The sequence below is a fragment of the Neopelma chrysocephalum genome, unplaced genomic scaffold (assembly GCF_003984885.1).
Source record: "Neopelma chrysocephalum unplaced genomic scaffold, ASM398488v2 Primary Assembly neopelma1_42, whole genome shotgun sequence".
NCBI classification, from domain to species: Eukaryota; Metazoa; Chordata; class Aves; order Passeriformes; family Pipridae; genus Neopelma; species Neopelma chrysocephalum.
Window position 1 is genome coordinate 1,582,605 of NW_020897700.1, and position 26,554 is coordinate 1,609,158.

General features: G+C 36.1%; 1 protein-coding gene across 1 annotated transcript in view; it reads right to left on the bottom strand.

Moving 5' to 3' along the window:
- Nucleotides 1-26,554, bottom strand: part of NFXL1 (nuclear transcription factor, X-box binding like 1) — a 46,600-nt gene that overhangs the window by 18,201 nt on the left and 1,845 nt on the right. The window contains exons 3-18 of the mRNA XM_027676330.1: nucleotides 26,227-26,336; nucleotides 24,880-25,013; nucleotides 23,210-23,388; nucleotides 22,882-23,043; nucleotides 22,676-22,776; nucleotides 21,351-21,465; nucleotides 20,895-21,019; nucleotides 19,836-19,958; nucleotides 18,375-18,465; nucleotides 14,966-15,086; nucleotides 14,384-14,540; nucleotides 13,569-13,660; nucleotides 10,145-10,166; nucleotides 4,354-4,494; nucleotides 1,859-2,025; nucleotides 979-1,048 (exon numbers count right to left, since the gene is read on the bottom strand). Coding sequence (XP_027532131.1) covers nucleotides 979-1,048; nucleotides 1,859-2,025; nucleotides 4,354-4,494; nucleotides 10,145-10,166; nucleotides 13,569-13,660; nucleotides 14,384-14,540; nucleotides 14,966-15,086; nucleotides 18,375-18,465; nucleotides 19,836-19,958; nucleotides 20,895-21,019; nucleotides 21,351-21,465; nucleotides 22,676-22,776; nucleotides 22,882-23,043; nucleotides 23,210-23,388; nucleotides 24,880-25,013; nucleotides 26,227-26,336 — 1,910 coding nt within the window. The remainder of the gene's footprint in view (nucleotides 1-978; nucleotides 1,049-1,858; nucleotides 2,026-4,353; nucleotides 4,495-10,144; nucleotides 10,167-13,568; nucleotides 13,661-14,383; nucleotides 14,541-14,965; nucleotides 15,087-18,374; nucleotides 18,466-19,835; nucleotides 19,959-20,894; nucleotides 21,020-21,350; nucleotides 21,466-22,675; nucleotides 22,777-22,881; nucleotides 23,044-23,209; nucleotides 23,389-24,879; nucleotides 25,014-26,226; nucleotides 26,337-26,554) is intronic.

The following is a 26,554-nucleotide window of genomic DNA, read 5'->3' on the forward strand; positions in this document are numbered from 1 at the left end:
ATTATGAGACAAAGGGACTCAGCTACACATTAAAAGGCCAAATCACATCAACAAAACAATAAGTGATTAAGGGATAAAATATTCTCTTTAGTACAAGCATTTTTTTGCAGAGAAGAAGAATTTCCCAGAAATTCTGGAGAGTTTAGCAGTGGAAGCACTTTCCAAAATATTCCTGACTATTCCTGTTTTTCCCCTTCATACATTTTATAACCCTACAGTGGGACATGGAATAAAGAAAGGGCTGTTACTCCCACCACAACTAATTACAACTAAAAAACAAACATAAAATAAGAAGCAATGCACGGATTTCTGAAAGCACGTGAGCAGCACATAACAGCAGCACTGGAAGGGACAAGTCATTTGACCCACCTCTCATGTCCAGTTGTGTTTAACACTGCTTTAAGACAAATCCTGAAACATGTCTAAGCTGTTACTGATGAAAATTTGGAAGCCTCTCCAACCAGTTCCTGCACTGCTCCACAAGCTTTACTACTCAAAAGCAGTATTCAACAGGAATCTTCCTTACTGATGCCTATTTCCATTGGTGCATAGTCTAAACATCATACAATGAGGATATTATTCGTCTCTTCTTCACAGCCATTTAGACATACCCAGATACAGCAGAGAGATTAACTGGCTTGTATTCTCTTTCACAGTACTTAACATCTATTTCACTAACACACCAGGGCATTATTAGCTCATCTCACTTATTAAGTATAAAAACCCTTTCCCCCCAAATTGTTGCACAGACAGGGGTTGCTAGACCTGCACTTAGATGAGAACAATAGCAAGTACAATTCTCAGTATTTTTCCTAATTAAACAGCCTCCACATGTCTTGCAAGTAGAGTTCACTAACCACCTTTGCATCTATCATTTAGCATATTCATTTAGACTAAGCTTCTCTAGTTTGCTTGGCCTATATCCACAAAATTCGACATATTGATCAAATCAAGTATCTCTTTGTTAATATGGGTTACCTCTTTTGGGCACTGATTTTTGCAGGAAATAAGACGCCCCTTTTCTTTTAAATCAGCACAGGTTAGTTTTCTGTAAAAGGAAAGATGTATGTCTTAATATCCAATTTAAAACCAACAAAAGTCAATACAAATAGGGGTATGTTTTAAGTATATCTCACTGCAAAGAAAAGTGAACTCATTTGTCCACATCCTGTGTGACTAATATAAACTACCCTATTTTACAGACAAACCCATATAAATTTAGAGGACTTGAGGTACTCTAAATAAAATGAACAAAGGAGAACATACTTGCATATGACGAATATTCTCAGAGCAATACACAAAAGACAGTGCTTAAATCCACAAGTCCCATCTTATATTTCATAAAGTCTAGCTTACCCTCTATGCACACACACATAAATGATTTTAAAAGTGTACAAATTATTATTAAGGAGTTTTCCCATTAGAACAGCTAGAAATTGCAGGACAATTCCTGTATTTAAAGGACATACAATTTGCAACTAATTGCAAAGACCTTTTACACTAACTACATTAATTCTAATTCGTTATAAAATTCTTCTTCACATACTCTAAAAGAAGCACACATAGAACAAACATTACGTAAATTACTATAATATTTTCATAATTCAAAATATTATCTGTATTATAAAAACATTATAAAATTAATTTCTGCTCATAAGACTCTATGCATTTATAGTAATTTTAGTTAATACCAATAAAACTGGCAACATTTAAATAGAAAAACCATTATATTACTAATTACAATCTTCAAGAGAAATTTTATAACTTGCTGTAACAGTAGCTCCCATCCCCAGACATTTCAAATGGTTTCCAGTTAGTAGCATTCAAATGAAAAGCTGGGTTGTGTTCTGACACTTACAAGCATTCAACATACAGTACTGATAGTTTACAGTGACACTTTATTTTAAGCATCTGGAGACATGATGGGCAATCCCCAGGATGACAAGGCAAAACACATCGGTGAGGACAGCCAGATGGCCGGGGCTTGGTACACTCCTCTTCACACTGTGAACATTCTGGACCCGCCTAACAAAATGAAAACAAAGTACTAAAGAAAGTGCCAAACGTTTGTTTGTGAGATGTCATTAACAAGCTCTTATATAGAGGAAAGAGTTGGGGTGTAAAATACATTTTTGAAAAGCAAAGTAGAAAGGCCAGTGTTTGTCAGGCAAGGAGACAGAGTTCTATTTTCTTTCCTGGGCATAAAAGAATCTCCTTAATATTAGTGCTTTGGAAAATTACCATTAAGCCTGTTAATTCTCTATGGAAAACTATTAGAAAAAGAAGTAATTTCCTATTCTGAACTAACTTTTCCCACCCATCATGTTACTGTAATGCTTTAGTCATGACATTCCGCTCTGTAATACAGGGGTGGAGAGGTTGGTTTGCTTGATTTTAAGAAGCAAACTTTAAGCCATTCCATTTCCATACGTGTATGATATTCTGTATAATCTTCCAGAAAGTATTAATTTAGGTTTACGCTGGGAGCTGCCTAAGGCGTTGCTTCCGTTCCACAGACTACATAAAGTCTACAAGAGCTATGGTGTCATCCTCATTCCAAGTGATGTGATCAACAACGGCACAAAATAATGAAAATCAGCACAGTAAATTTAGCTTCATTTCTATTCATATTCTTAACAACTCATTCAGAACCCCAGTCTGCAATCAATCAACTGATAAATGTTCAGTTTCAAAGAAGTCAGCCAAAGTAAAGCAAATTTCTCCAAGAATGAAGCTACATAATACTTCCCCAAAAGGACTATTCATGTCAATGTTTCACTTTATGCTGTTCAAAATAAGAGCATAGGTATTTAAGTTTTTAATTGTTTTCCCCCAGTTCCCTCTTCTTCTGCTTCTATAGTTGAACAACTTTTGCTGAAGTTTAAAAAGGAACCATTGTACAATAACTGTTTACAAAACTTAACTTGCAAAAATTCAAATTTAAGAAAAACAACAGCAACTAAAAACATTTAGAAAACTGTGATACAACATTTAACAGTAGGTAAAAGCAAACAGCTGGCCTTTCTGTAACATTTTCTAACACAACATGCGGAACAAACCTAAATTCCAGACAGAAAAATCACTGCTCAGACATATAAGCAAGAAATTTAATCAACCCTGACTACACCTGCAATTTAGTCTACCAAAATGACAGAACAAAAGCTCTAAAGGTCAAAACCAACTTGAGTTCATAAAAAATTGAAGAAAATTGAGAAATGAGATTTACCCCTACTTCACAGGTACACAGGCTTCCATTTTCTGAGAACGTATTGCCTCATTCAAGACGGAGCTAGAAACAGTCCTGACTCATTCACATTTTAATTGGGTCAACTGAAGCAGTAGGCAGACAGCCTCTTACAGTCATAATTGGAGATGCTTACCTGCACTCAGTATTTACTCATGTTGCTCTATTGCTACAGATTACTGTTCCACCAGTTGCACCAAAACCCATACTCCTCAGACAAAAGTTTCACAATCATTAATAGAGTAATATGGTAGCTACAATATATACAATTATTAGATGAAAACACCACCACTTCCAGGATTGGAATCCACAGGGATATCATCCTATTTAAGTTAAATGTAACAGCTTTATACTCAGCTGAATGCTTCTCAGTTTTCTAAATGCCCAGAGAACCCATGTGGCAACTTTTTCTGAAGTAATGCTTCAAAAAAACTTGAAAAGCTGTTGTCCTTCAAATCATGACTCTCTCAAGCCACAAACTATGTGGTTTTTACTATGGAAAACTTGAACGATTTTCAGCTTTACATTTACTTCTTTTTTGTTTCATATTACCTTCAGCAACTAACACCCACAGCTTCTTAATTGCATAAATGGCAGTTTCTAGTAGACACTGAATAAACATGACTATATCATGCCAGTGCTTTAAAAAGTCTTCAGCAACTCCGCACTCCAATGCTCTGTCCTAAAGATCTGCCAGCCTCCTCAACCTGCTTCCAGTCTCCTCAGTAAGGAAGTACTTGCCCCAATAGATTGCCAGTGCATTTGTATATAGGGATTATAAGTAGTTCACCTGATCTTGACAGTTACAAAAGATAACTTTAGAAGAGACTTGTCAAGTGTCATATAAGGTTTTGATGTAATCAAAGTAATGTATGTCAACATAAAACATAAACTGTATAGAATTTACAAAATATAAAAGTCTCCATTTTGTAGTCTAAGGAAGTACAGATTAGTGTCAATGGAAACATCACACAAGCAAGTCTCCCAGTGGGATTTGGATGCCAGTGGGATCTTGTGCCTCCCAGCTGCAAATTCTTTATTTTCCAGTTAAAACTGAAGACAACATATAAAATACATTAAAAAAAAAAGCAAAAAGGAAATTAACCTACCTTCTTTGCATCTGCACTACTGTTCAATTTAGTAACATGATGACATTCTTTCATACAGGTGTGATTCTGGCAATCAAGAAGCCTCCCACAGTATCTTTTACATGAGTAGGGATTTGCAGAGTGACAGGGTAAGGGACTAACCTAAAAGTTAAAAATAAATAAATATAGATATGCAGACAGGGTATATATACACACATTGCACTGATACTGTGTGTGATACATACCTACACAGACACACAGAGGCACAAAATCATTACTGAGAAATTCTGGTTCTCAAGCATCTTTATTAAAAGAAAAAACACCAGTCTAATTCTATTTGATCTTCTTTTTTTGAAGTATTATTTAAGTTCCTGTCCAGATAACATAACATATTTGTTTTACACTGATTATACCATGTAAAAAAGCATACTTCATTAAACAAGCTAACTTTTGCAGCATAGTTTGTTTGGGTTTTTTTAAACAGATTATTACTTTCTCAAATCTTTTAGTGTGATTAATCTCATCTTTATGAATTAAACTCATACCTTCCATTAAAGGTTCCTAAACTGTTTTACCGTTATTGCAGAAGACAGTTACAGTTTGCTTTCCCAGGTGTATTATGGTCATCATACACCTAAAACAGTCTGACAAACAGAAAACAACCTGCAAGCCAGAAATTCTATAAACCAAATACTGACTACATCAAATGTAACTACCAGGAGTAGTAAGAAGAAGAAATGGCACATGACAGGACTACGATTTTAATGTGTTACGATACATTTGTACTTTCTAATTTGAGGGTAACACTCCAGTTAACAGAGCTCTGTAGTACTATTCAAAGCATCTACTTAGAAGCCTTTTACCTTCATCAATACCGAAATGGAGTGTAAACTCCTAAGTAGGTTAACTAGGTTACTTTTCTAAATTTGAATAGTACAAGTTCCTTCATGTCAGAAGATTAGAGGAAACGCGCTGTTCCCATTTTTTCAACCATTATGTAATATTCACATGGAAAAAAATTAGTTTCTGTGATGCTGTCAAAAAAATTCATTTTTTTTCTTAATTTCATGATCACTTTGAAGAGAAAAACTGTTTGTGATGTTATTACACAAGAGGCTAATGTGACATAACTCACTTTGACTAGACCAGGGGTGTGATTTTGTGTTGCAGCTTAAGTTGACGGAAGAGCTTTGCAGTGTACCCTTTCCTTTTCTCTCTTCCAACTCTACAATACTCATTGCACACTCCTACCACTTACTTGGAACAAGTCCTACCACACATCTGTCTTTACCGCAAGACAATTCAAATAACCAAAATGGAAGAAAAGGAATCAATAGAAAAAATTTCTTGTCTTATGCTAATGGATTGACCATACAAACAGGCACTGAAATGAGAGAAGAGAGGACGGCCCCAGAGGGCAGAGCGAGAGACAGCCTCCCTTCAGCACTGTCCATGTTGGTTTCCCTCAATCCTAAAGCAAAAATACACAAAGTGGGATTTGAATCCACTTGCCTAGATAAATGTTTTCCGGGCTTGAACCAAAAAATACTACTCCACATCAAGTTACTGCAAACTCCAATTCATTCGGAAGACTTCTGAACTCCTCATCCTGACCCTTCAAGACTGAACAAGAGTCTGCATGGCAGGCTGATCAAGCATGGAATACATAGGAGAAAACCTTGAGGCTATCGCATCCAACCACTCTCACATCCCTACGTCATGGCTGAACCTAATGCTGGCTAAAGCACTAATACAACCACAGCAAATAGTCTGAATACCTGGTTCATACTGCCCCCTTCAAACATCCCACTACTCTGTCTCCGATGGCTTATGTTTCTGGTGACCAAGGGAGGAAAGGACAGCAATAGGCATAATAAAATGATGGTCTGAAGCAGAAAATTGTGCTATACCCAGCAAGCACACATCAATTACCACAGCTTTTCACGTTCCTAATATCCTACCCCTTCTCATTCTCCTCCATGTCCCTCCTCAGAGCCACAACTGCCTTTGAGTAGCAACATTAAGTAGTCAAAGGATGTTGAAAGAAAGATGTACTAAACATTATGATCTGCCATTTCCCACTTCCCTACCTTTCCTTGCTCCCCCATTGCCACTCAGTTTTTAATGACTACTGGTTCTGCTGCGGCTCAGTCAGCGATAGCAGATCAGAGCAGTAACAGCAGACAAGCTCTGTGGCTGCACCGTTCCATAATGCTCATGAGACTTCTTTCTACCAGGAGTTGAGTCTTCCATCAGAGAAGGACACAACCACAAACTCCAGTTAAAGTGAAGCTCTTAGGCAGAAGTGGAGCATCCCTTCCAGTAGCATCCCTCAAGTACATGGTTGAGAGGCACTGTTGACCATAGCCAGGGACAGTGAAGCACACAAGCCAGCCAGACAACAATGGCAGCTTTCAGATTGCTGACTGCAGGGAGCATCCCAGCCCTCCGGCTGCATCCAGCATAGCTTTAGCTTGAGGCCAATAAAAGATACGACAGTCTTCTGGAATCAACTGACAGCGTAGCCAAAAATTGAAGAATTTCAATTAAATTAGACTGACTTTTTTTTTTTTTTCATTTCTTAACAAGTCATTTTGTTGTAGATCTTACTAATAAATCCAAAGGACAAAGCAGAGGAAAGTTTTACTTTCTACGTTTGGAATGCATTTCTGAAATGGCTGAATGAAGGTTGCTACTCTTGCTACAAAGACAAATATCAAAGAAGACGCAAACTCCAGGAGGCTGATGAGCTGAAGAATAAAGAATGCAGATGAGAACCAGAAGTATTTAATGAAAGCTGAATAGGAAAAAAAGGAAAATAAGAAGGCATTATTTTCACACTACAGGTATTCCACAGGAAAAAAAAAAGGAAGGAAAGGAATAAAGGACATGACAACATTCAGAAGCTTTCCAGGAAATCTCCCAAATGTATAAAAGCAATTAATAGATACATCAATTGCAATATTCAAAATACTCATCAAGGAAACAAAATCAGAGCATCTTCCTTCCTCTAGAACATTTAATGAAGCCACTACAAGAAAATTATACACAGCAGATAAATTCATATCATATCCAGTTAAGATTTCCTTCTTTGTCCGCATTTACCTTGTATCAGCTTTAATTAATCTTTCCCACAAAGAGATTTAGAATAATTTGATTTTTAAAAGTCTTTAAAAGAGCATATGTGTACCACTGCTATGAAATGTCAATGTTTATAACAGTTTTAAAAAAAGGTAAAATGTCAAGATTTCCTTTCCAGGTGGCATCAACTGTTGATGATAGGTTATTTTTCTGACATACAATCTGAAACAAAATTCAGAGCTTCTTTTAAGAACCTACATATAGAAGAATGAAGAGTTATCTATTTTTAAAAAAATATATGTAAAAACAACCAAAACTTACAGAGTAAAACTATTTGAAAGAAGGCTGTGGGCCTCAGCTAAAAAAAAATCTTATTTTAGCTTAAACATCATGCAGAATCATACTTCAACTAAACAGAGATTTTATACAATTATATCATCTGAAAATTAGTTTTAAGTCTGTTGTTTCAAGTGATAAATTGCTTGTTCTAAATGCCAGGACATGTAAGAGCACAAACTAAATCAATCCCTTAAAAATACTTTTGAAACTAAGATTTGTTTATTATAAAAGTCCTAAGGTGTTTGCTTTTATTCTCTATTCTACTAATTGTCTGCAGGCATTCTGTTAAAATACAAGAAGATTTTGTAATTTCCTTCATTCCTAGTTTCTTTCTATCTCCTCCATTACAGGAGGTATAGCAACACCAATGTAAGGAGTAAGACAGCACGGCAATGAGCACCTACTCATAGCAAAATTTTGCTTGAGAAAATTGCTACTTCTGTCACTTGTGAAAAGTTCACATTTCCCAGTGAAAATCCCATCAGGAGCTGGAAACTATTATAGAAGGGAAGCTCTTGTTAACAAAAGTAAATTAATTTGAGGTGGGATTACTTGTTAATGTGGCTGTAAAACACTGAACAGACATTACATGTTAATTTTTTTCTTTCCAGAGACTCAGAACAACATAAAAACATATAATGTGCATAAAATACACTGCAAACACCCCCTTCACACACATTAACAAGTCATTCTCTTCCCTGACTTCCACAAAAATCTCAAAGATTAGGAAATTTCACTCAGTTTCAGAAACTGCTGCACTTCAGCAGGAAGGCAGAACCGCCGTCTGCTGGCTGAGAGTATAGAGTGTCATGCAGCATCAATATCTAAAGTCAAGTAGAGACTCCCTGGGATTTTTATTTATTTTCTCTACTAATCCATAAAGAAAACATGACCCAAAGCCATTGACTGATTCTGCTAAGACTAGTATGCAATAGAGATTTTTTTTAAATTATTCTGAAATACGTAGTAATAAGTATGTAGTAATTGGTACCATTTTCTCTAATAAGAGTAATGATACTGTTTAACCCTCTGTGATGTGGAGGGACTTAAACTTCACAACCACGTACAACTATAAAGTATCAAAATCAGCAACATTATCTAGAGCAAGTTATATATTGAGTCTATTGACCACAGCTTATATTCTGTTTATACATAAATTCATGAAAGTCAGGGTGAGATTCCATATGTCCTATCAAAAACCATATCCCTCACTCAATAAAATATTGGATAATTAAGCCATAAGTTTTACTGCAGAAAAAAACAAGACCCACTCTGTTTCAGCAACAAACAAATAGGCACTGTTGTTCTTTTCATTCATTTTCACTGCAAATTTTTCTTTAGGAACCGACAAGCTGCAAAGTAGCTCTATGGAAGCTGCATTCACAGCCCAGATGGGTTAACACATATGCTGCACAAACAGACTGCGGAGACAGGAACTTTGGTAACAACATTTGAAGATGTTGCCACAACATAATTGATCCATCATTTTAATACATATCAAGAGATTATTAAAGAAGGTCAAAGAAAAAAAAACATTTTTGTTTTTACTGTTTTCTAGAATTTGTTACTTGCTTAAAATGATTCTAGGTTTTTTTATAATATTGTTAGTTGGACTTTGATAGTGAATTTATGCCAGACATATTAGATGATGATGATGACTAGTAGACAAAGCCATAATAGCAATAGCTTTTTTTTAAAATTAGTTTAGCAATCATCTTTTAAAATCAAGAAAAATGAGTTGACCTTAAATTTCATAACTTTTAGAAATTACTGTGAATAATGATGATAGTTATTTAAGCATCAATTAGATTTTCTTCTCATGTAAGCCAAAATAGACAATGACTTCACCTAAAACTAGAGAAGGCTAGTTTTCATCAAAAGACAACCTAGTAAGTAACACTAAAGAAGTTTCTACTATACTGTCTGATTTCATCCATGTGTGCTTAGATCCAAGTCACATGAAAATCTTCCTGTATGATATTATGTTCTTTGTCCTTTTAAAATATACACAGCAGTTTATAGGAGCACTAAGGAAAGTGTGTAATAGGGAGAGATTAATAACCATAGAATGAGGCAGAAAAAACCCAGAAGCATCTAATAAAAAAGACCACCCAAAATCATTCCAACACATTGTTAACAACTGCAAGAATACACAAATAGCTACATAAATCATGAGTCTAAATTTCTGTTCACAAATTCTATTAAGTCAATTAGTTACATATTCTTCAAAAAGGAACTAAAATACCTTCTGATATGTAAGCCCTTGTGATAAGGTACTTAATTGGTTTAAAAATATGTATTAAAAAATCTATTATTTATCTTTTGTGCTTTTTTTTCAGACTGACATAATATCTGCCATATTTCACTTTATAAGGCAGTTTCCATGACTCACCTCATGCTGTCCAAGACACTCCCTGTTAAAGAGAAAAATCACAGATTTAGAAAACATGTACTTCTTTAGGGGATTTAAAACAGTGACAGTGCTTTTCACACAAAAATCAATGCAATCTATTTATAATGTGCAAACTAATAGAAAATCATCTGTCTATGCAGCTCAATGCCTCCTCCTTTCCAACAGTTGTTTTGATTGCTGTGTTTTATGATGGCAATCCCAAAATCTGTTTCATGTGCAAATTAATTGTAGCTGTTTATGAAATCAATGACTTATTTTAGAAAATAACCTGTTTTTCTTCCAAATATCTTCTTCTTTGTCTCTCTCTACTAATAGATCGCTTCAGTATCAGTTATTTCAAAGAACTATCTAGTCTACTCCTAGGTTTACAGTTTTCTCCCTTTTAGAAAGCTCTACTGTTCCTAGGTAAGAAAACATGCACTCTGATCTGAACTGTGAAGGTACTAAATAATTTGTGACTCATTTAAACATCAAAATCAATCCTTTGCTCAAGTTATTTTGAAAGCTATCTTTTTCTTTTTACCTGTCATTTCACATCTATCATCTCCTTGATTTTTCTATTGATATCTTATAAGGGAGAGTAATGAAATAATCATGAATATTCAAGCTAAAATACCTGTAAATCAGTTCCTAAAAATTTCCAGAAGAGTATTTTAAAAAAAATCCCTGATAACTTCTCTGACACAAAACAACTAACAATAGCTACAGATGGTCTTTAGGACAGCAGGATACTAGCAAGAGCAATCAGTCTTTCACCTAGTATAAGAAACAGCAGATGCAGCACAGGAGCCTGTTCTTCATTCGATACAGCTCAACTACCTTATATCCACAATAATCTTCCTATATCCAGCTAATTGGGCTTCTAGGATCTCTGCATTCCATTGCAGCACACTTCTGTTCCACTGCAAGGGGAAACTGCTCAGCCAGCTTGATTGCCTTCTGCCAAGTAACTACTAAATCTGTGAGTGAGGAATTCCCCACGGCAAACTTGCATTCAAGTTGAGCTGTAATGGTGTCAGATGAACTAGAAGACACACGAAAAACTAGCAAGATCACTGGGCTCAAATGGTAGTAGCTAGTTTTTGGATCCTACTTGGACAGCAGTCGCAGACAGAATTCTTCAGCCTGGGACCTATTTTGTTTAATTATTTTTTTCCTCAGTAACTTGGAAGAGACAAAATGCACTAATTTTGCAGGTAACATTAAAGGACACTACAGTCAACACATTTGAGGGCAGAGGTGCCATTTGGAAGGATCTAGACAGATTGGAGGAATAGGCTGAGAAGAAATTCATGAAATGCAGAGACAGACAAAATCCTGCATCTGTGACTGACTAAATCCCAGCAATGCTGCAGGCTACCGGCTGGGGATAAAATAGTAATCTTTTAGCATTAAGGGGAAGTTACCAAGAAGATGAAGCCAGGCTCCTTACTGAGGTTCATAGCAGGGAGGCAAGAGACAATCATACTCTTAAACAAGTAAGGTTCTGACTGGATACACAGCGGAGGAAAAAATAAAACCAAAATCAGTAAAAGTATAATCGAGCACTGAAAGAGACTGTCCTGAAAGACTGCAGAATCAATTTTCTTGGGGTTTTCTAAGGTCCAGCTGGATAAAGCTAGAGCAAATTGCTCTGAATTCAGTGTTGATCTGCTTTCAGCAGGAGGCTGGACTAGATGACCCCAACCCAAGATAACTTTCAGCCTCAATGGTCCTTCAAAATTAACAGAGCAAATAGTTTTCCAGAAACTTCCTTTTTAACCAGTTACAGAAATAAATACCAAACACATAACAAATCTCTACCTGCTCCTGTTCAAAGATACCAAAGTACTAGAAAAAAAACCAGAAAGCACTGCAAAGCTTCAGCAGTGAAGAATGGAATCTCCACTAACATCCATTCATACAAAACAGTATTATTTAAACTATGTCCATCATCACATTTGTTCAAATGTCACTATTCCAGCAATGATTTCAGAAGCCCTGCTAATGATCTAAGAAGTTGTCAGATAATTTGCTTTGTAGCAACACATTACTTTATAACCATGTTTTTGTTTATTACTATTTTCTTAATTCAGGAAACGTCTCTCATATCACTTTCATTTAAAAAAAAAAAAGAAAAAAAGAAAAAAAAAAGAACAACTTTACAATTGCAGTGATCGATCAAGAGAGTTAGGATATTCCAGAATTAGTATGATCTAATGCTAACAGAACCTTAATTTGCTCCAAGCACTGTGAAATGTAACAATGCTACAACTTTTCCATTACAGTTTCCTTCTCACTTAGCAGACTTACCTCCTCTGGGGAGAAGTCTTCAGACTAAAGGAGGCTATTTTGATGTTGAAATTCAGAGGAACTAGGAGACATGTCTTACAAAATGCATGATGTTACACTATGACTTCTACTGAATACCTACACGAAACAGTTGCTACAGGCTTCTACACAAACACTGAAGCCAGACTGGTCAGAATAATCTGACCTTTTCCACCTTTTGGGAATCTGGCTTTGAACTTCGAACTCAAGTATCACAAGCACTGTATGGTCACAGTTTTGAACAGAAGTAAAACCTATTATAGCACAATCCTATATTAAGTTCTAAACATATCTACATTGACAAGTTAAATGGATCTTTTTATCATCTTCCTCCACCTAGTTCTCACTTTACAAAATGAGGACATAATATTCCCTCATTAAAGAGGGATCTTTAAAAACCAAAAAGGCAGTAATGCCTGTGAAGTATGCAGGGTTTAAAACAGTAAGAGACCACAACATAAAACCAAACCAAAATCCCCAGCATTTCATTTTTCAGATAAATACTGAATTCTCCGTAATGTAAACAGAGGCTCCATCAAATTGAAAAAGAATGGTGAAAAAGTGTCATCATCATGTGTTCCCCTATATCCTCAGCACCATCATAGAAAGAGTTGATTCAGCTCAACTCAAGGAACAGAACCTTCTGGACAAGTCAAAACCAGAAAGGAAACAAGCCGATGGGATGAAAAGTATGCACCTATCATTCAATAGCATACCATAACTGAAAAACTGAGAAACAAAACAGCAACTCATTATGCAGGATATTATGATCCCATGAACCAAGACAGAAACTACACAGAAAAAGTCATGTCACTGATGACTATCAAACTTTGCATTTTCTTTTAAAGTAGCATTGCACACAGCACACATTAAAAAAACTAATCCTTACTATCAGTCCTTTCACACAGTGAGCACACATTAGAGAAATGTCTTAAAGAACCAACAGTGCTTCCAGCTTTATGAGAATGGTGTTCACATAGGCTTTTTGCATCTGGAGACAAAAATATGGTTATTTTCATGTCCACCTCTACAACAGTATAAAAAGAAAATCTTTTTCCATGTAAAAACTTTTTTTTCCTTTTTTAATACGTACACTGGTATAGGAACCTCACAGGGAGGACACGGTAATGCAGTTTGAATGAAAGCTGGCTCAGATGGCTGTTCCCAAGGACCTGCAGACTGATGCTGAGAGCAAAAGACGCTAGGTGAATACAAAACATAAATGGAACTATCTGCTTGACCATAAATAAACACATCATCTAAAGAGTTCCCAGTTCTAACAAATTCACTTCCCAGTAAGTAACTTTTTACTAATGGAAATCTCAACACCCCCTACACATAAAAAAATTACTGTGTCATCCTTAGCCTGGTTAGGAATAAGAAAATGTGGTCCTTACTGCTAAAAATTAAGCACAAAGCCAAACAAAAGCGTCAACCAATTCTAACTATTTAATAGAGGTAAAAATATAAAAATATTTCAATTAGTAAGCTAGTTCAATTACCATCATGCAGTGCATGCATGTAGCATGCTAAAAAATGCTAAACAGTTTTTCACTTCTGACTTGTGCAAATTTTGATGGTTAAGTAAATATCAGAGTTAAAATTTATTTTTTGCTCTTATGTTAAAAGCAATAGCGTACATCTGGAATTAACATTTGTAATACAACTCTAACAAAAATCTTATAATTTCTTGAGTAATTATAATTGTTGAAAACTGCAAATTCAATTATATATTACAAAATCACTTACATTGCAACAAAGGAGCAAGCACCACTTAGTTTTGCATTGAGCAGTATGTTGACTGATTTTTATTTACTCTGATCTTCAAAAGCCTCCAACATAAGATTAAGGTTGAACTGTTGCTCATTCTTCACAACAGTAATACACCATTTTTCACTATTTACTTACTGAGCCAGTTTGCCTCACAAGAGCTTCATCGTGGCAGGAAACAGGGCACAAATGACCACATGTTAACGTTTTCTGGCAGGGTTGACGACACGGAGGACACCGCCCAAAGTGACAATAGTGTTTCTCCTGGGTAGAGTGGTGGCAGGTCGGTGGTCGACTGAAATAAAATCCAAGAGGAATCAATATGACAGCAAGAAATAAGAAGTTACAGCCACTGGGCAATTATGCTCAATACACAAAGAACTGAAATGAACCAGTTGGTTTGGGTTTTTTCTTCTTCTCAACTTCAGCAGTGGTTAATATTACAATAACATTAAAACAGGAGTTCTAAATAAAACTAAAATCAAAGTTGGGTTTACATATTCAAACATCTGTTTCAATCCTAATTCTACTCTGCGCTAAGTAATCTTGCTAGACCGCAGCAGAAAATATTCTTTTTCCTCTTGCTAGTCAATTTTTCTAGATAGATTGCCTCATGGAGGTCCTTCAAAACATACCAGAGATGACTTGGAAGAAATGAGTGGGACTACAGAATTAGAACAAGAAACAAGAACAAGAAACACACATACTTTCTATACCGACCTGCACAGCTGCTTGCATTTGGGAGGTTTGATGGTACGCTCCCTGCCACAGGGCACTTTAATGACAGTTTTTCCACAATTGCATTTCACATCTACAGACTCTGGACATGGATTACAACTACCTAAAAACAAATACATTAACAATATGAGACTTTCTGACATTTTGAAAAGAAGCCCAGTTATTTGGCTCACACAACACTTCTTTTTCTATTAGTATTTCAGTCTTACATACATATGAAGACATACCATCTTTCATCTAAATTCAAAAAGGTAAGACACACTGAAAAACTGGTAAAGTTTTGCAGATTTTGGATGTATAATGAATGTTGCTTTGAAAAGATCCTTCACCTCTATAAAGTTACTTATGTTACTAATCTGATATATTTTTAAAAACATATTTGTAAAAGACCGATGTTTTAATTTATAGCTCTCCCATACCATTTTTTCAAGAGCCAATTGCCAAGTTTTATTATTGAGTAATTAATAGTAAGAATATGAATCTTCGAAAAAAGGTAAATTTAGACGTAGGTCTTGGCTTATTAACCATATTGGATTCTGAAATTTTAAAGGAAGCAATGCTTTGAAAGAAGTATTGACAGCCAAATGTTTTAAGCAATTCTGACTTGTTAGCAGGATCTGAGAAGCAGCACTTCAAGAAGCAGATGTCTCAATAACAACAGGCTGCTGAAGAGCAAAGGATGGAAGTACTACAGTCTTTATATTGCAAAGTAAATTAAATTATAATATATTATCAGCACACATGAAATCATAGAATCACAGAATGATTTGAGTTCTAGTTCCATCCAGTTCTGAACGCCCCTGCCACGGGCAGGGACACCTTACACTACACTAGCTAGCTCAAAGCCCCATCCAACCTGGTCTTAAACACTTACAGGGATCAGACATCTCCAGGTTCTCTGGGCAACCTGTTCCAGTGCCTCACTACCTTCACAGTAAAGATTTTTTTCCTGGTACCTAATCTTAACCTACTCTCTTTCAATTTGAAGCCATTCCCCCTTGTCCTGCAACTTCATGCCCTTGTAGAAAGTCCCTCTCCATCTTTCTTGTAGGCTCCTTTCAGGTATTGAAGGCCGCAATTAGGTTCTCCCAAAGCCTTCTCTTCTCCAGGCTGAACAATCCCAATTCTCTCAGCCTCTTCTCATAGAAGAGGTGTTCTATCCCTCTGATCATCTCGGTGGCCCTCCTCTAGACTCAACTCAACAGGTCCATGTCCTTCCTGTACTGGGGACTCCAGAGCTGGATGCAACATTCCAGTGGTGTCTCACAAAAGCAGAGTAGAGGGGAAAAATCACCTCCCTCGACCTGCTGCCCACGCTGCTTTGGATGCAGCCCAGGATACAGTTGGCTTTCTGGCTGCAAGTGGACATCGCTGGCTCACATCCAGTCTCTCATCCACCAGCAACCCCAAGTCCTTCTCAGCAGGGATGCTCTCAGGCTGTTCATCCCCCAAGCCTGTGTTGATACCAGGGTTTGCCATGACCCAGGTGCAGCGCCTTGCACTTGGCATTGTTAAACTGCATTAGATTCCCATGGGCCCACTTCTCCAATTTGTCCAGCTATTTTTACAAAATAAACTGAAGGTCTAAAGCTATGCTGTCCAGAGTGGCTAATATTTCTATTCCCTGGCAACAAATTCTAAATTTCAGCAAGCATGAAAAACATAAGATAAAAAGAATTTAAAAAAAAAAATCAAACCACACACATAATAGATTATTACCTTTTTTCAGGGACCCCTGCAAAAGGCCAGCTGCTTACTATCAACCTCTGGGAAGTTATTTTCTAGGAGGCATATATTTGCTTTAAAATCAATGGTCCCTGAGATCTGGCAGCTCATTGCAAAATTAACCTGACCCGGTATTACATTCTAAAGATAAAATAATTAATCATAACTTCCAGTAGCTATTAAAATACTGGTGCATAAGGAGAAACATGAATATAAATATTTTAAAATAAAAATAATTGCCTTGATTAGGAATGTTTACAAACATTCATCAAGATATTACAGTCTGTACTAGACTGTATTTTGTTAAAGCACAGAGAAGTTTTTGTTTTAGAAAATAAGTTTATCATCTGATATCAGTTACTAGCTTCATTATATGCAAATTTAGTTAGCAAATAGACAATTATACTCTTTTGATAAATTACACTTCAAAGTGTATATATTTGACATTTACAGTCTCAAAGATCACTTTTATTTTCTTACAGATATTGCTTTATTGTTTTCATGTTAGTTATTAGAAATCTTTGTCACTTTTAGCCAGGCTGTAAAATGCAAGCAGCATCAACGTAACCATCATTCAACATAAAAGTTTATCCTATAATGCAACACTGACTCCTTAGTTTTTCAATGAGAATTTTATTCTATGATTTAGTTATCAATCAAACTAATGCAGAAACACGGTGTTACCAGTTTTGTTCTGACAGTACACAAAAAATTATGTGTTTCTAGGATTTTGGAGAGGTACAGGGGCAGAGGGGAGAAAAAAGGAAAGGTAAGAAGAAAAGGGGAACAGTTCACAGACTAAAAAACAAACCATTAGTTTGTGGTAACAGATTTAATAGCAAGTTAACTGGGACAACTACCACATTTACCTGTCCTCTCCTCTAAAGAGTCTCTCCCTCAGAAGGAAGAGTGGTTGAACAAGCTGTGAATTATTTCTTGAGTTGTTGCAATTTATAGTTCAGAATACTAAGGGAAATTATATAGGCTACTCAGATGCTGCTTCAGCAGGGCAGCAGCTTCTGCGGGGAAAATTGCTGAGACGGCAGATAATTTTTCAGTCATTCCAATTTAATCCCCTACCAAGGAAATGTCAAAGCAATTGGCCAGGATAAAAGCTGCCAGGTAATTCTGGCCATTTCCAGCATCTTTTTAACCAAGGTCATGGCATGCAGAAGTAAACTTTTTTGCTATCCTTCATACAGTTAAGTAACAAGTACTTATTTTCTTTCAACAGCAAGATATCAATATACGTTCAAATTCCATCATATTTTTTTTTTAATTTTAACCCCACTTGTACCACATGCTGTATTCTAGGATTTTTAAAAATCATCCAGACTCAACCAGCAACAGTCATTTCTGTATGTATTTGTTATGCATATTCAGTGAAAAGAATAATTTTGAACAAAATTATTGGTGAAAAAAAGGCAAGCCATGGCTTTTGAATTACACAGCTGGAAAGAGGAACAATGTTAAGCAAAAACACCAGGTAAAAACTCAAGTTGCCACTATACAGGTTGTTAAGTTCTAACCAGCACTTTCAAACACACTGCCCCCACAAAAAGCCCACATGCAACAAGCGAGAGAATTCATAAAGGACCACACAGAGTCATACAAGCATAAAATTGGGCAAAAATAAACAATATTCCATCGCTACAGGGGTTCTTACCTCTGTGGCAACCTGAAGGACATTTGTGATTTCTGCAGCCTAGAGTCCGCCCACAGACTTGATCACAAGGTGGACAATTTCCAGAACAGCACTATTAAAAAAAAATAAAAACAACAACAACAACAACAAAACAAACAAACAAAAAAAAAAACACAAAAAGGTCTATATAACCGAAAACTTAGAAATTTCTGGTATATATTTTTCCAGTTCTGCCATCTCATTTTTGCAGCACTTATTAAAAAAATGTCAATGTCCTTTAGACAAGTTTCCTCCAGAAAGGAGGCTACCCGTACAGTGGTTTTAAAAAATTTCAAGTTATAAAATAGCAAGAAAACACACATTTGAAAGCATCATTTCAACATACTAAAAAGGCAGAGAGCTTCAAAAAACATTTAAAAGTTCAAATTCTTGTAATATTTTAATCTAAAATAATTTCAGAAGATTACACATAAAATATTCAACAATTTGCCCCATTACTCTGCAATTTCTTCCACTTTAATGCTATATTGTCCCTAGCACAAAGATGTTGCTAATAATTTTTTTAAACACCTTTTATCTTTATAGTAAAGCTCAGATAACTTTAGGATCAGTTTTCTACTATCACACCACCACATTGGTGGATGCCAGGGCAGGAGGGAACCCCATTTTTATTATTAACTTGAAAGGTACCCACCTTCCAAACGGTATACAGAAGGATGACAATTAGGAAGAGAAACATGGATTTTTTATCATAAATTAAAGATGTCAAGGCTGCATTTACTTGTTTTGTAATCTTTTCACATAGAGTAAATTCACTGTAAGAATAATATTAAAAAACACATGAGAATAAAACTGTATTTTTTCATGCCTGTTTGTGGTAAGAAGTCCAACTTTCATAATGTATTAATTCACAAACAGTACACAACTTTCAGGCCTTCGTTAATGAATAAATTGATAAGATAATTTTAAGTATCAATCATTCTTTTGATTTCAAATGAGAAGGGAAACAAAACTCCAATTCCCAATTGTCAGACTACTGCTGATTGCAGTGGTGCATATTAGGTGTGATGGAATGCTGGGCTATGAAAAATAAGAGTATGTTCCTTACAAAGCTATGACAGATCTCCAGCTGTGCTTACAAAGTTAGGAAATAAATGGGTTTAACTACTACAGAATGCATAAAGCATGAGTAACTACTAGAAAATCTGAAAGCAAAACTGCCTTCTAGACCTGGAGAGTTGTCAAAATCCCCTCCCAGTTTTTAAGGCCACTTAGTTTTTCTTGATGACTTGCTGCTCAGAGAATTCTAGTACACTGAAAACTAATTTGAATGGCATTGAAGAAAACACCTCTTTCTACACAGTAACATGAGGTGGAGCAATAAATCAATGAGATTTTTATATAGTATAAAATATTATGTCTAAATTTTGAAAAAAGTTATCTAAACAATACATTTGAGAAAGATCATCTGTGGGCACTCACCTTTCTCCGACACTGGTGCTTTTGGCAATCTCGAATTTTAGTACACTTTGTTTCACACAGATATGGCTTATGACATGGCATGCGTTTAGTGTGCTTTCCACAGCGACACTGCTTTTCAACTTCCTGGGCAGCAAGACAAGTAAAAAAAGCAGAGTATTTTTAACACCAAAAAAAAAAAAAAAAGAAAACACCACGATCTACTACTACCTGTAAAGAAAAGTACAAGGGAAAGTAACATTACACTGCTCTATCACAACAGGAAGCATATGACGTGCTCTGAGCAGATTACCTATCTGTGAAGTAACTACCTGGGGACATTGAGCTGGTATTGCAAACACCTCACTGTAGCCTCTCACTCAGAGGGAAGTCACTTCAAAGGAACCAAGCAAGTGTGTAGTGCAAGATGTCAAGTGTAAACACAAAACAAATTCATCCAAAAAATAACCCCTCCTGCACAGTAAACTAGATTCATCCATCATGAATACAGGTAAGATGTAAGTGAGCAGGTCTATCTGACCTTCATCCCGGCTGTCATGTGCTAACTACTTTTACCATAGACTCTGTTGCCAAAGCTGGCTCAGGAAGAGACAAATGAGACCAGACAGAGTTTATAGACCAGACCACAGATGCTCCATGGATGTTTGGACCAGACCGAAACTTTATTTTCTTGTTTGTAAGAAAATAATGTTATGCTACAGCACCTTTCATTTCACTAATGAAGGAATATCATAATATGACAAAGCCACAAGGAAGCTAGAAAATTTGGGGAAAAATTGTCTTTTAGGACATAATTAATTAAAAAAATGAAAACCAAACAAAAATAGGCCCAAACAATAAAACACTCATCTATGCCTCAGTTCAGATACATAATGCTCAACTACTTATTCAGAAATGTATTGGAGCGACAGGCGAATAGAAAAAGAATGTGCTGCTTTTAATGAACATAAACTCATAGATTTTGTGATAGATACAACTTCACTTCTTTAGGAGATTCGCACCGTTTCAGGCATATAGTTTAAAAACCCTAACAAAATGTGAACTTGCTACAGCAAGACTAACCTGCCTGCATATTTCACAGGGACCCCGATGACAGCGCTGTGAACATTTATGGATGCCACATTCCAGAACTTTGTCACAACTATCACCACAGGTGGGCACATCCTCTGTGCAAGGCAATGTAAACTCTGTATAAAAAGACAGAAGTACAAGCAAACATTTTGGAAAAAAAAGTCAAAATATTTAGGAAAAAAATGCAAAGTGTAACGAGTTCAAATGCCAATTCTCTCTCATTTTTTAAAAAGCTTCTCCAGAGTTACTCAGTTATTCACATTGCAAATTAAACCCCTGGTACTAAGTAAAGCTTTGAAAGCGACGCAAAAAAAGTTAATATAGTGTCACAGTTGACTGTAAGAACTTTCGTGGACCTGCAGAATTAACCTAGACTACTCACTGTCAAAGACTGGATGACTTTTTTTTTTAATTTATCACTTAAAAAAAAAATAAAATGTAGCTTACTTGTTTTTCCACATGGACAGGACCTTCTCCCAGAACGAGGACAGTCTCCACAGGGACCGGCATGACAAACTTGTTCACATGTGTGATTACCACATGGCAAACGTTTCCTACACACCTGAGAAACTCAGAAAAAACAAGTGAATGCAGCGTAATGGAACTACACACAAAGACAAAGCAACCAAAAGGGAAAAAGTAGGAGACGCGTCTGGATGGAATTTAACTTTCTCTAAATTTTGCTAACAAATTTTATATTTGATGAGTTCACCATATATAACTGATCATCCCTGCAGTGATCCTAGTCTGGAAGACCCCTGTATACTGAGGAGTTAGTGGTTCAGATAACCTGAGTAGTCCAGGTCTGTGCTGTGCTGCACATACAGCTTAGCCTTCAGGCCTGCATTATACTGCACATCCACCTTGGCCGTAGGATAAACATACTGCAGCAGAGGAGATTGGAGGCAGCTCCCACTTGGTACCAGTGATTACGGTGCCTTTATCTAGAAGTGTAGCAAGAAGTTCTCACCCAAACATCCTTTCTGTTTGACAGTAGAAATTATGATCAGAGATGCTTTCTTGTAACAAAATCTTATAATAGTTTCAATGACCAAAATGGGAAACCCCGTTTTACAGATGGGGTCTGCACTGCATGCTGCAGATTCACATTTCATTTGATGATGCACAGCTTGGGGCTCCAAACGTCTAAAGGGACACACTATATTTTATATTATACTCCCTTAGTGTTAGCTGAAATAACCCATATTTTAACCGATACTTCACAGATGCTAAGTGCCTTCCTTACTGGGATCAGAACGACCAAGTACCTCCTGGTGCAGCCTTCCACCTGCCACTTAATTTTTTTAAATTATTTTTATTTTTTACAGTCGATCAATCCATAGCCTTGATCTCAAGCATGAGTTGCAAATATACTTCAAGGAATGAATCACTAAGTTTTCATTCTGTTAGTCACTAGAAGTAAATAACCATGAAAGTCTTGTCTGCTAAGCTGTGGTTTCATGCTTATTTTTGGAGGCAACAGCTGAAATTTCAACCTCAAGTACAAGAAAGCAGAATACACAAAGTCAAATTCTCTATTACACTAACCCTAGAACAACCCAGAACAGTGACATTTTAGCAATACAAGAAATTAACTGGGCAACCAACTAAATCTGTTCTCAAACACTGCTGCCTATATGTTCAATTGCAATTTCAAAACTTAAAAAATAAAATTATTTTCTTACCAAATTGAGTTTTTCCAAGCCTTAATTACACCAAGTAATCAAATTTTATAATGATGAGAAATCTGTTAAAGAATAGCTTCAGCATACCTGATCACACTGCCACTGAGGACTTGCACAAAGTCTTTCTGCTGTCTGTCTTCCACAGATACATCGTTGTTTACTGACACGTGGACAAGGCTGACAATCTCCTGTATGTAATTGCAAAGTGACATTAAGAATAGGAATTGCAAAAGGATGATGTATCTTAACAATCAAAACAGCTACTCCTCTGAAGTTTAAGAGAACAGGTGTACCTGCATGACAGGAATTCTCACAAGTATGTTGTCCACACAGCAGTGTTCGTCCACACGGCAGGCGACACGACCACTCCTTGGCACTGCACCTCCGGGGCACTGGTTTAGCCTTCTTACAGTGACAGGTTGTTGTGACCATCTTTGGGCAAGGTGGACAGGGTCCTAATTACAGGAAAAAGAATAGCTTGCTAATGGCCATTCAGCAAATGCAGCCTTGACTACATCTCTTTTATTCTTGAGAATTTAAAACATACTTAACAGATTTTAAGTAAAACTTTAACAGCTACCTAAATACAGGTCACGCAACCAAGAGAGGCAAAGGATTTACCTGGATGACAAAGCAGCAAACATTTATGACCACAGGAAGGTTTGAATTCCCTCTCACATATCTGACCACAGGAGTGAGGTACCAGCCATGGGTCCACTGTTGGATTTTCCACTTTTCCACAGTAACAGTAATACCTACTGGGAGTTTCAGAGCGTTTGTATTCAAACCTACATTTTGGGCTACAACAAGGGAAAAAGGAGTGAAAAGAAAGGTAATTTTTTTATAAAAAATTTTAAAAAGAAAAAGCAATTCTTATCATTTTGGCTTCCCAAGATTGTTACAATGTTACCAGTAACATTTTTACAACTACTATAACCAATAATAATATCATTAAATTTATAATATACACTGAAGATCTTTCTATATGTCAGATTTTACACTGCATTCATTAGAACGTCTAAGGAATTGTCCCGTCACAGCAATCTCTTTTCTCTAAGATTATATACAGACAAAAATTCAACACAGCAGGAATCAGAAGAATATGTATGATAGGCAATACCACAACAATGTATGCAACAAAGAGTTAACCTACTTAAACAAAACTAATTTAAAAAAAGGGATTAAAAACCAGGCATTTAGTAACAGCAATCTATGTAAGCCATGTAAAACAAAGTTTAGCGATGCTACTAAAACTATGCATAATAATTAGAATTTTATCTAAAAAAAAATAGATTGAAGATGCACACCTTTATTTGTTACCCTTGATGTTGAAAGAAATTAAAAATACATTATTGCTAAAGGTAGATAGGCATTAGAGGTCTGGAACTTTTAAGTGCCACAGGCTCTACAGGCTTTCATGTGCAAGCCATGGATGAGGGGGGCAACACCAGGAAGAAGAAACAAAGCAGTTCACATTTCTGGCTACACTGGGAAACGACAAAAGACAAGGAGCTCCTCCTCAGAGAAGAACAGGGACCTTGAAAGACCCATGCACTCATTTTTATCAAATAAAATGTCAATTTGCCGTGATACAATACATTACAGACCATAAAGCATTTCTCAGTAGGTCCTGCACAGCTTTAGCATGTGCCTAAATGTAAAATAAAATACCATTCACCTTAAATTTTTTTCATTATAAACATTATGCTAAAACACAACACTAGTTTATAGTAGAACAGGCATTATCAACTTGAGATGCTGCCAACCAAAAACTTGATACTTCTATTTCCTAAGCAAACTCACTTAGGAAATTTATTCATGCAGCCACGATATTACCTTCTTTTTTATACAATCTCAAGTAAAGCTGCTAGACTGGCTTGATATGCTGAAATTATACAGAGACTAAAAGAGTAAATAATAAATCCCTACATCTTGCTATTTTAGGACTTCTTTAAAACTTATTTATTTCATGTTGCCAACTTTAAAAGGGACAAATATGCAAAGCCATTCAGGAATAAATATTAGAAGCTGAGACATAAGATAGATAAGTTACCTTCTCAGAAGTTAGAACAGATTTGATGCAATAAGTTTTTAATATCACTGTGAAATATTCCTGAATCATGTTAATGAAAACTTAAAAATAATTTTAAAAATCAATAGAAAACTCAGTCTTCTAAAAATGCTTTTTGGTATGCACATCATTTACAAGTACTGTTCCTTTCTAAAGTAATACCAGTTCACATAGTTTTCACAATAGAAATAACTTTGTAAATGTACCACAAGAAGCTCACCATGGCCAGGGATAATCTTTCTTCCCAAAATCATCATCCGTCAAAGGAGACGACACAAGGAAAAGGCTGTCCTTGGCCCACTTTTGGATACACACCAGGTGAAATATACAAAAGCATCCACAGCAGCTCCAGACCTAAAGAGGAGACATAAATGTCAATTGCTTTAAATTAGGTTTCTTTCTGTTTCCATTGATGAACATGCATAGTATCTAAAGAAATACAAGCTTTCACTTTTCCCTTTAAAATGGGTTTTCAGAGATAGATTATACCTATTGTTAGATGAATACAGGAAGTTCTATTGTTACAGATTCATACCTATAAATCTTTTTTTCCCTGACTCCCGTGGGAAGTTTTTGCCAAGGCCTATGGAGGCCAAAATACTCAGATAATCAGAAAAATGTTGATTTAAGCACACTGCTGGAGGTCATGTAGCACAAACTGATGCCCCGAGAAGGACTATTGCCAACTTAGCTCTGTTCAGCAACAACTTTGCCTTGCAAAGTTGGAAAGTCCCGAGGGATGAGGACTCCACAACCATCCTGGGCAACCTACTCCAAGTGTCATACTACCTTCCCAGTACCCAATCTGCACCTTCCAAGCCTCAGTTTGTGCCACTGTCCCTTATTACACCACCTGGCACCACAAAGGTGACTTTGGCTCTACTCAAACTATTGCAATTTGATAAGAAGAATGCAGCAGAAAATTTAACTTGTATTTTTTTTTTAAATAACTTAGGACAGTGTTATAAAATTATACTGTGAAAACATGGAGAATTTTTCCATTAACCTATAGCCTGTCAATGTCAAAGGGAAGTTCATACATAACAATAAAAGTGAAAAAATATTTGTCCTCAAGTCTCTGCTATATAAAATGTACCTGTATGAAACAGGTTGAATTTCTCTGACGTGCACACTTCTTTCACCTGATGAGCATTTGGGGCAGCAAAGTTTATCTTAGCTCCCCTGCTGTAAATCTAACAATAGTATCTCTTCCTAGTATTTCTTGCTTTGGTGTTTGCTACACCATAGTTTATTGGATACACCACTGTAAGCACTGGCTTTCGAGCACTTATTTTTTTACATCTGCTCCTCCCTAAAATTTAAAAACAACTATTCTACACTATGATAACAAACATATGTAAAAAAATACATATTCTTATTACAAGCTACATATATAAGTACTTATGTCTCTAAGTGTTCCAAAATCCAAAGATGCCAAGTGCTGCATTTAGTACTCTTACCATTTTAAAGCTAACAATCCCATGAATTACCTCAGTATTATAATTAAAAACATGTTATTCAGACAGTTATATTTGTTTCATTCTAAAAGATTACTGAAAGTACTTACAGCTTGGTTCCTTTTAACGGAAGCAATGCAGATGAGACATGTCATAGCCCCTGACTGAAAAGCTTCATTCATGTACTGTCTTGTACGTTCCAGTTCACTTGCATCTCCATCTTTAATGTATAAAGATTTTTAAAACAATCAGTAATGTTCGATCTGCTATTTGGTACATGTTGAGACTGCTGCAAAAGGTTTTTTTTTCTCTGAATAAAGGCCAGTCATATTATTATAAAACCACATTTAATACAGTTTAAAACTATACCATTGCTTCTGCATGGAAAGACAAGAATTACTGCCAGCATGCATGGCTGGGAACAAATATTCGTTAGTG